The sequence below is a fragment of the Adelges cooleyi genome, unplaced genomic scaffold (genome assembly GCF_023614345.1).
Source record: "Adelges cooleyi isolate 19-005CV unplaced genomic scaffold, UGA_ACOO_1.1 ACOO_flye_CR_arks_rails_tigmint_CR_PRNA_376, whole genome shotgun sequence".
NCBI lineage: Eukaryota > Metazoa > Arthropoda > Insecta > Hemiptera > Adelgidae > Adelges > Adelges cooleyi.
Window position 1 is genome coordinate 241,623 of NW_026096053.1, and position 9,877 is coordinate 251,499.

The window sequence follows — 9,877 nt, forward strand, 5'->3', positions numbered from 1 at the left end:
TCAGATTTTATTCAAATTTTATATGCATCATTCATATTTAAATTTTCATCACACAATATATAAAAGCAGAAGGGTCACTTTCCATGTAAACAAAAAAGTAACGACCATTTTGTAAAGACCTATTTAGTATATGTGTTATATCTATACACAACTAAAACTAATAAGTAATAATATACAGATATAAGATATTATATTATAGTGATGTAGCCTTAAGAAGATGACCGCCGCGTTTTTTTGTTATAAACTGATAAGTACTATCCGTACCGATTTCATCAACATTTTTATGTTTATTAGATTTGTATAGTGACAAGATGCTTTTTTTTTGTGAACTCCAGCATAAAAACATTTAATGTTAATATTAAAATATATTCAATTAGTTTGGTTAGAAATTGTGGATCTTAGTATGTATGTTACAGACTACAGTGTGTATGCGCACTTCTACTAACCGAACTAGTAACAAGTATTATATTATGTTTGATTTATAAGAATTAAAATTGTTATAAATTATAATACTAGTTACTTATCGTTTACTAGATTTAGATGAAGGTATTTCTTAAATTTTTCAATTTAATTTTAATATTTTTAGGAATGTTTTTAGTTACTCTACTGCGTGGTGATGCATTTATGTATTATGCACATTGAACATTGTATTGCAATAAAGGCAGTGTGTAAAAATAGTTAAACGTATTTTAGCATAAGTGTATGTATGTAATCAGAGTTGTGCATCATTCAAATAAAACGTTATCTAAATAGTCATCTAGAATCTAGATAACACATTATTTAAGTAAAAGTAGTTTAAATCATATTTTTTTCAAATAATTTTTTATTCGATTACATTGTGGAAAAATTATTCGACTAACTTGTTATTCGAATACACATTTGCACAACTGTATGCAATGTATGAACATTAAAAAGAGTAATTTATTGTGATATAAAACGATTTTTCTAAAATACCGTTTCCAATTACTCGACCTCTACCAATTGTATAAACTTTAAATCAAAGCACAACTCATTGTTTTTGCCCCATCATTGCGTGACAAATTAAACTATTTTATTATTTATAAACATGTGTACACACGCCTATATGACTAGGTCTAAAAAATTTTTTTTTACTTTCCCCAGTAATCGGTAGTAGTTTACTGCAATAAAAAGTCCTTAAATTTACAAATCCCTAGTTACACACTAAGTACATCCTCATGATTTTTTTGCAATGGAATAAAATTGGAAATTTTGTAAGTGGGTGAATTGGTCAATTTTAAAAAAACGAATGCATTTAATAAGTCGGTGCCGAATAAAAGACAAACGGAGATAAGACAATTAATAGAGTCTGTTAAGCTAATTATACATTTTATACAAAAATAACAACGTATATTGACGCAGATATTAATATTGATAAACCATAATAGTCAATAATTTTTTTGTAATTTTCGTTATTTTCGGTTAACGTTTTAGCCAAATCCCTATCACTAATCGGTGACCGGTGTGCTTGCAGATATGACACCTGACATCCCGGATCCGAGAATCCGGTCATCACCAGAGATGAGACGGTCGGAGACGGATGACCCGGCAGAGTGCATGAAGCTTGTGCTAAGAGCTGCCCGGGACATGGACCTGGAGACTGTAGCTAACACATTGGCCAGCTACGACGAGCAGTTTTTTTACACCAATATAAACGATACGGACTCAACGGGCAGGGTAAGTACAGACAGACAGACATATTATGTTCAAAAAAAAACTTAGGTTATTAGCCAATTTTTTGGTAACGTCGTAAAGCGTGTAAAAGCGACACGTGTGAGTGTGATGTGTACCATGTGTTTTTGACTGGGCGTGGGAGGTACACGTATGAAGCAAGCAATATAAATAATAAAAGAAATAATTTATGACATCGCTGTCGGTTGCATTGTATATATAGATATATATATTATTTTTTTTTTTTAATTCCCTTATCCTAGTTGGTCGATGTACTGTACAGTCATCAGCGTACTATGTATGTTTCCGGATAGAATAGAATTTGTCGTTTCGGAGTTTTCGACTTCACAACTGTTGTTACAGTTGTCGTCGTTACATGTTTGCGAAAATTGTGCCCTCGACCAAACGATGCGGATAATTTTTTTTATTTACATGGTGTTTCCAGTTCAGTAAATAGCTTGGCGCAATAAAGTTGTAAAAACTAGCAGGGAAAATGTTTGAACGCTCAGTATAATATTATTATACAAAGCGACAAATAATCATCGTTTTGGTGGCGTTTTTCTCTTTTATACGATACACCTTTAGAATAATGAAAAATATCCGAAACGTTTGAAATGATTACTGATACAGTATGATTTATTCTTGGTCCATTAACTGTAACCGTACGTACTGTATCAAACTTCCGGTCTGAACTTAGTCTTTAAAAATAATTCTTATCGGATAAAAAAGGTCATATAATCTTAGGTGTATGTGTATAAACTATAAGTCCTACAGTCCTAACAGATTTTCCATTTAAAAAAAAAAGTATATAACAGTTACCCACGGAGAAGTTTACTTTGCTAATAGTTACTTTTGTTAAATTTAAGTTAAAATGTTTTTTCAGTAACTTTATTCCAGTTAAAAATTGTGTTATAATATTTTCTCTTCGCTTGACGTGCTTTATTTTTATTAAAAAGCGAGTACACGGTTTCACTTGATGGTTTTATTTCTATATTTGTTTTAGCGGCGCGGTAGGACACAAAGTATGATTTTGTCGTCAGTAAAAATAAAATCTACGTGATTTGAATTACCTTCTGTGTTTTATATAACACAATCCATTTTATTGAAATTCTATACCTATAGAAGCAAAAATAAGATGCTTCATTTCACTACTAACTTTATACGTGTAATATGCTATACCAAAGCACTTACACATTATTGTTTGATTAAACAAAACTCTTCATTATTTTAACTTTTAAAAGTATGTAATTCGTTTTCATGTGATGTAATTAAAATCTGATGATTATTTAATTTATAATGTTATTGTCATTAGCATTTTTATTAACGCTACAATGCGATGGAGCTCAGCAATTTTTAAGTACACAAAAAAAGCAAATTAAACTTAATTTATTTAGTTAAACTTTTGCGGTTAAATCACACAATACATTGTAGAGCGTATTAGTATTCCTAATATACTTCCGCATGAAAAGCCTTCGATAAGTTTTAGTAAAATAATTATATACCATTCCGTTGTTTTTTTTCTTTTAATTAAACCATTAATCAGACCAGACTAACTTAATTAATTCAGAAACCCAACAAAACAAATTGTATAACACAATTTGTTATGTCGGCAAACTTAAACAGAATTTGCATTTTATTATTAAATTACTTATATTCAGTATTCAGAACCCTAAACTACAGAAACTCAAATTTAGTTGTCAATGTTTGTTAATTTTAAATCGTTAATAATTGCCATTCAGTTTAATTCTCAGTTCTTATTAAGAGGGGTTTTTAAATGCGTAATTTAGTTTTGACGTCTACAAAGAAAATAATTATTTTGAAAGTATTAAATATTGTGTACAATGCATAGTTTCGCAGAGATATTACGAGGGGAAGAGTAAATAATTGTCATGTGTCTAATTTTAATAATTAAAAAAAACAAATGTTTCTAATATCTCAGAATAACTATCGTAGTGTGGCCACAGTCAAGTTTATAGTATATTTAAAAATATTTGTTATAACAAACAGTAAAGCCTTGTATTTATAAATTTAGGCATATGACATTTATTTATTTTATCTTACATAAGCTTGTATTATTTATTTTTATTTTTATAATTCATAACTTTTTCAGTTTTGTGTTATAGAAGTATAATAAGTTTTATATAGTATAAAGGTGTTTTGTTTACATTTTTAGTTGTTAAACTTATTTTTGCCTAAAAGTGCTTTTTTTGACCCAAGCCGCAGATGTAAATGTTGGTTTAAGCATTTTTTAAATCGTTTCCTCTCATAATTATGATAGCAAAAAATGTATAATTATTATTTAGGTTAAATATGCGCCACTGTAGTCTTTTTTTCAGATTATATAATTTATCGTCGCGGTATTATAAATTATTAAATTATAAAGTTATTAAAAGTTTAAAAAACAACAACACGGACCACCATTTGCTTTTTCGATTACAGTATTATTACTTAACATTAGAATCTCGGCATTTAGGCTTTATATTAAATTATAAATTTTATAAAGCCTAAATGTAATATTCGATTTTATAAGTGGTTGACTTTAACCTGTAAAGAGCCTATGATCTTAAAGTATGAAGTAATAATTGGAATCATTTTATTTTACAGACGCTTTTAAGCTACTTGACTTCCAGTGGTAGTTTGGAAATTGTTGAAGAGCTCTTGAGAGTGCCCGATCTGGATTACAACAAGCCGGACAATGAGGGTAACACGCCGTTGCATTTCGCAGCACAAGCAGGTCAGATAATAATAAATGGTTAATCCCGCCTAGAGCGTTTTGAAGGACTTGACGATAACGTTAGCTTACTCAAAACCGACTACAGCAGAATATATATACTTTGTGAATATCCTTAAACACCCATGTAATTTTCCACTGCGATAGTTGCAATGCAAACGTCACAATGTTTTAAATATTAAATGGAATAAAAGGATTACCTAGATTCGCCTGCTACTTTTGATAATAACAGCTTTAATGTTTAGTGTACATGCCTTTAGTTATTCTAAGTTTGACTATAGAATAGTAGTATAGTACTAAGTGCTTTTGTAGATAGTGTTAACCAGTGTTATAAGTGATAAAATTATTTTCACCAATGACCCTCTATAAAAAGTTATAAATCGGCTTAAGATTAAGATTCTCGCTTTTAATAATTTTAAGAAGGTGCCATATCACTTTTTTACATGTCTCAGTAGGTGTACGTTCTGAGGAACTTAATAGTTTCAACGTAAAAGTACATCTATATAACAATTTAAAAAACAAGTCTATTCAGTTTTTAAATATTACATTTTGTAAATCATATTTTCGCGTAGTTAGGCTATAAACAGCATTCTGTAAAATTAGTTATTTGTGAACGTGACATTATTTTTTAAGCTTTTAAACAAGAGCCTTCGAAGGTTTTCACGTTCTTACTTTAAAACTCGTTTATAAAACTAGTATAGTTGGTAAATTGTAAATTATTTTAATATTCGTTGATTGCATGAGTTTGGTATAAAAACAATACAATTTAATAATAATTATTTTAAAGAACGTATCGTCAAATTACTTGTATAAATAGCACGGCACAATTGATATAATGAAGAATTATTAGTACTTCGTTAATATTTCATTGATAAATTTATAAATGAAAGGCAAAAAAGGTGTGCCTATTATTCCTGATCAATTTAATTTAATTTATTTCGTTTTTTTGAGTACCTGCAAATTGCATGTCGTTTTAAAAAAAAATGGAATAATTTTCTCCAAACAGCTTAAGGTTATTGTGGTATGTAAAACCAATATCAACGGATATTTATAATTACGAATGAATAATATGAAAGCATTAGCCAATGCCTAACAATCGTCTCTGTTTTAAGTGACCAAAGTGTAGGTGTTAAAACATCAGTGAAAAATACAGGATTCATCTTGAATTTACTCAAATAAACACATGACTTAACGAAGTACTTCTAATACAGCTATCTGGTTCTTTGAATAGTAACAGTATATTTAACGATTATTGAAAGACCTCATCTATTATCGTTAACGATTGTTTTGTTTATTTTTTCAGGCCAGTCGGAGATCGTCTGTCTGTTATTAAACAGCTGTTTGCACCTAGAAATCGATGCCAGAAATTGTTTGGGTTTCACGCCTTTGATGAAAGCCGCCCTTCAGGGACGAACGAAATGCGCCAAATTTCTTCTTTATGCAGGTAAAAACATAGTACTTCTAATAACAATATTTCATTGTCATTCGGTGCATAGACAGAGTACCTAATTTAGTTACTATGCATAATTTGCGATTAAAATATTGGAATGACTATCGTGTGATATGAATAGTTTCTTTAAGAAAAAACAGGTCATTTTTTATACAGGTTAAGAACTGTGAAATAAATTAACGTTTTAAATTGTATGCGGTTCAAGAAAAAAGTCTGAACTCTGTAAGGCCTTTTTTTTTAATCTTACCATTTAAACTAGCTTTTTAGTTATAAACTTATATATAAATTATATATGCAAAACTAGTTTTTAACTACTTATAGTTTCATTGTTCTTTTACAACGCGGGTACTCGTACGACATTTCAAACACTTAAAACGTATTGTCCTTCTACGTAGCATATGTGTATATATAGCTATGTGTGTTATAGCCCATAAAGTTTAGATCCAGTTTAATAAAGTTGTCGATTGTTACATTCTTCAGTGTATATCTGTTTTGTTAGCATACACACCAAGCACATAGAGTAACGGCGTGATAAATTGAATTTGCCAAGGATTTATGACAATGTAGATGGGACATCAAAATCCACTGCCTCGGTTGCTAACATTTATAAAGTTTATCGCGAAGCATCCCCGTTTATTTTGCCTAGTTATATATATTTTATAAGGGATGAAAAGCGTGCTCGACAACAAATTATATGATAATTTGGGTATGCGCCAGTACTTTCTTGTTAAAATAAAAATATTATACCTTCGCCTCGCTGCAAAAAGGTAATTAATCATTTCTGGTTAAACCCAATGTTCTGCACAGGCAAACGAAATTGCGGCCACTCGATAATTGTTTGTTATAGTAAACTTAACACAAAACCGGTGAGTGGTTCGACATTCTATTCAAGTTTCTCTATAGTCGAGGATGGTGCTAGGCGGCTGAGACATGGTGGTGTAAGCGTTTCCTTCAAATTTGGTTTTGCCCCACCTGTGCTTTAGTTTATCAAAAGTTGTATGTAAAATAATAATAATTAATGGAAGCAAAAACTTGTCTGCTTCAGATTCCCCAAAAGAAAATTGTCTCCGGTGTGAAATGTCTTGACATCATCTCAGTTTGTAATTTCGTATGTTTCTATAACTCAAAATTCTAAAATATTTTTCGATTTTCTCGACGTCAGATCAGAATAGATAAATAATGTTATTTTCTAGAATTTAGTTATGACGGATACCGTCTAAAAAATGACCTGAATAAATGAAATTTACTGATTTTCTCAGCTGCGAGAATATGTCTGTGCAAAAAAATAAGAAACGCCTTCAGTTAACGCACCTGAACCCGTCCAAGTTATGTGTACAGGGTCGGTTGTACTTGTATTTACGATGGTATCTGTGGCGGTTCATAAAATAAATATCAGACTGTCAGTAGGGATAAGTGTTATCTACTAAAATATATCTGTAAACAGTAAACACAATACGGTTTATCTTTTTGCTTCTCGGAAAATGTATGTAGCTGTTATTTTACGATTTCGATAAATTTTCCAAACGAAATAAAAATATGATAAATCGGGATAAAACGCCGTTCATATTATTATGTATTTATTGTTTCACGTTATTTTGTATACATTATTTTACAATATAAGCTAAGTCCTACACAAAAATGCAAAACATGTTCTTTATAATCATTCATTCTGGTTACATCGCAAACAACATTATTCCATCGGCGAAACACCCATTTCATAAAAATAAAAACGTAGTAGCTAGGTCGTTGGTTATTTTTTTTTTACCGAAATTCAAATTATTTTTATTAAACAAAATTCAGTGGCACGACCTTTGTAAATGTACTTCAGTTATGTTATATTTTAATTTCAAGACAGCTTGTTAAACATTCTGATCACATACACCGTTCAACCCTCCTGGGAAAAACAATAATAATTGAAATGCGTGGCGCTACCACAATTATGACTATCCTGCTATGTAAAATCATTGAGTTTATATTGTACAATATATAGTCAATGGTAAAATGTACTAGCCGCTTTTATTAAAACAGATTGGGCCCATTTCATTTAATATTGTCGACTGAACCAGTTGTAACTTTTAATGCACCTAACGAGTCAACATGTTGACAACTTATCAAAAAGTTCGAAAAATCAACTGGACCCAGTCCATTCCAGAACTCAAAATCTAGATTAGGACCGTATTTGAAATGTGTGTTTAGTGCTTAAACGCGCTGCTCAAATGTAAAATGCTCTATAACGATCACAAACAGCACTTACCGATAAAACAATAATTGATAAACTAATAGGAGTATAAAAAGAAGGCAAAATCGATAAAACCAGTGGTATTTAACCACATTTTTTTAAATAAAAAAATGCCGTTCAAATTAAAATTTACGTTCGTTACCTTACATTATGTCTATGGGAAATTGTAACGCCCAAAATCAGTAGATTAGTACAATAGTACAATTAGCGAATTTTAAGTATGCATGTATTTCGCAGTTACATACATGTCGACAACAATGGACGAGGTATACTTTAACATCATAAATGGTTACAGGTTCTGAATACCATAATATACTATCGTCTTATCCTACAATACTACTATACTATATCATTATTTTACTGTAAACATTTTTGATGCTATCACAATGATTTGTAATTTTCCGTCAAAACATTGTTGAAACCAGAACACTTATACAAGACGACTAACAAATACCTTTCTTTTAGTGTTATGCCATTAAGGCGAACTTGTTTAAAGTCATTATATAGTCGAAATTACGCATTTTTGTTCATTGTAATATAATATAACATAATATAAAGAAAATGTCTGTTACGGCCCACGCGAGTTTCGAGTATTTTTCATTAAAATAATTAATCGCACTTTTTTATAAAGCCAAAAAAAGAACAGGTGTTTTTATTTTTTGGACCTTTTTTAAGACAACAAAGTCTGACTTAATTTTAAATATAACAATTTTAAATATTATACATTTATTTTTACTGTACGCCAAAGGCACGGGATTGTTTAAGTATAGATAAAAACAAATATTTAAAAATAATAGTATTTAACTTTAAGCTTGATGCGAAACTGAGAGGGTATTGTTATTAAAATTATGTGTTATTTTTGGTATCTATACTCAGATTTCCCAAATTGCTTAACTGATTTCTTCATGTAGCAATCCCATAGATTAGAAATCGTACTTCAAATGTACTTTATAAGGTTAGAAATGAAAAAATTCCACTCTTCCGTTTCAAAATCAAGAAAAATACCTTAAAAATGAACAATTCTTCAACTTAAACTACGGTTTGCCATAATTAATTTGAAAAAGGCGAAGTTACTTCAAATTTTTGTGGGATATTCTGTGAATATCTACAAATTTGCATCGAATCGCTTTTTGAAGTGATTTTTTTCACTTTCAGTTGAAATAATTATTCCTATAATACGAAGCGTAGTCAAAATACTGTGCTAGATTTTTTTTTTATTCGATATTTTCATGACGCTAAAATTATGTTTTTAATCAAATATTTTTTAAAAATCATGAATTTATTAAAGCACTTGGACAATAATTTGACTTACGACTGCCAACCCTATGTTTGGCTATACCAGTTCAGTTGATGGAAATATGAATTTAAAGAGAAAGTTTGTACCTATCGCCTATCAAATAGACATTATAATTTTATAGTACAAACAACGTTAGTGGTTCAATTACACGAGGTGGTTGCATTATTTAATAATCAATACTATTAAGTATTCATAACAATTTGTTTAACCTTTTAATATTTTTAATTTTACTCTACAATATAGACACAGCTGAAAAAAAAATTATTTTATTTAGTCGTTATTAATAATATTTTTGATATAAATACGAATTTCTATTAACAACAAATAACAAATAAAGTACCTACCTATATTTTATTTCAAACAAAAAATTATTTATTTCATTACATTCTACAATGAGTTTGGAATTTTTTTAAATGATTGCTGTACTTTACTTTTTGGAGTGTTACATCACACTAGAACATTATTGAAATG

General features: G+C 29.7%; 1 protein-coding gene across 1 annotated transcript in view; it reads left to right on the forward strand.

Moving 5' to 3' along the window:
• Positions 1-9,877, forward strand: part of LOC126840161 (photoreceptor ankyrin repeat protein-like) — a 39,386-nt gene that overhangs the window by 25,904 nt on the left and 3,605 nt on the right. Inside the window, exons 5-7 of the mRNA XM_050575719.1 lie at positions 1,493-1,695; positions 4,294-4,423; positions 5,724-5,864. Coding sequence (XP_050431676.1) covers positions 1,493-1,695; positions 4,294-4,423; positions 5,724-5,864 — 474 coding nt within the window. The remainder of the gene's footprint in view (positions 1-1,492; positions 1,696-4,293; positions 4,424-5,723; positions 5,865-9,877) is intronic.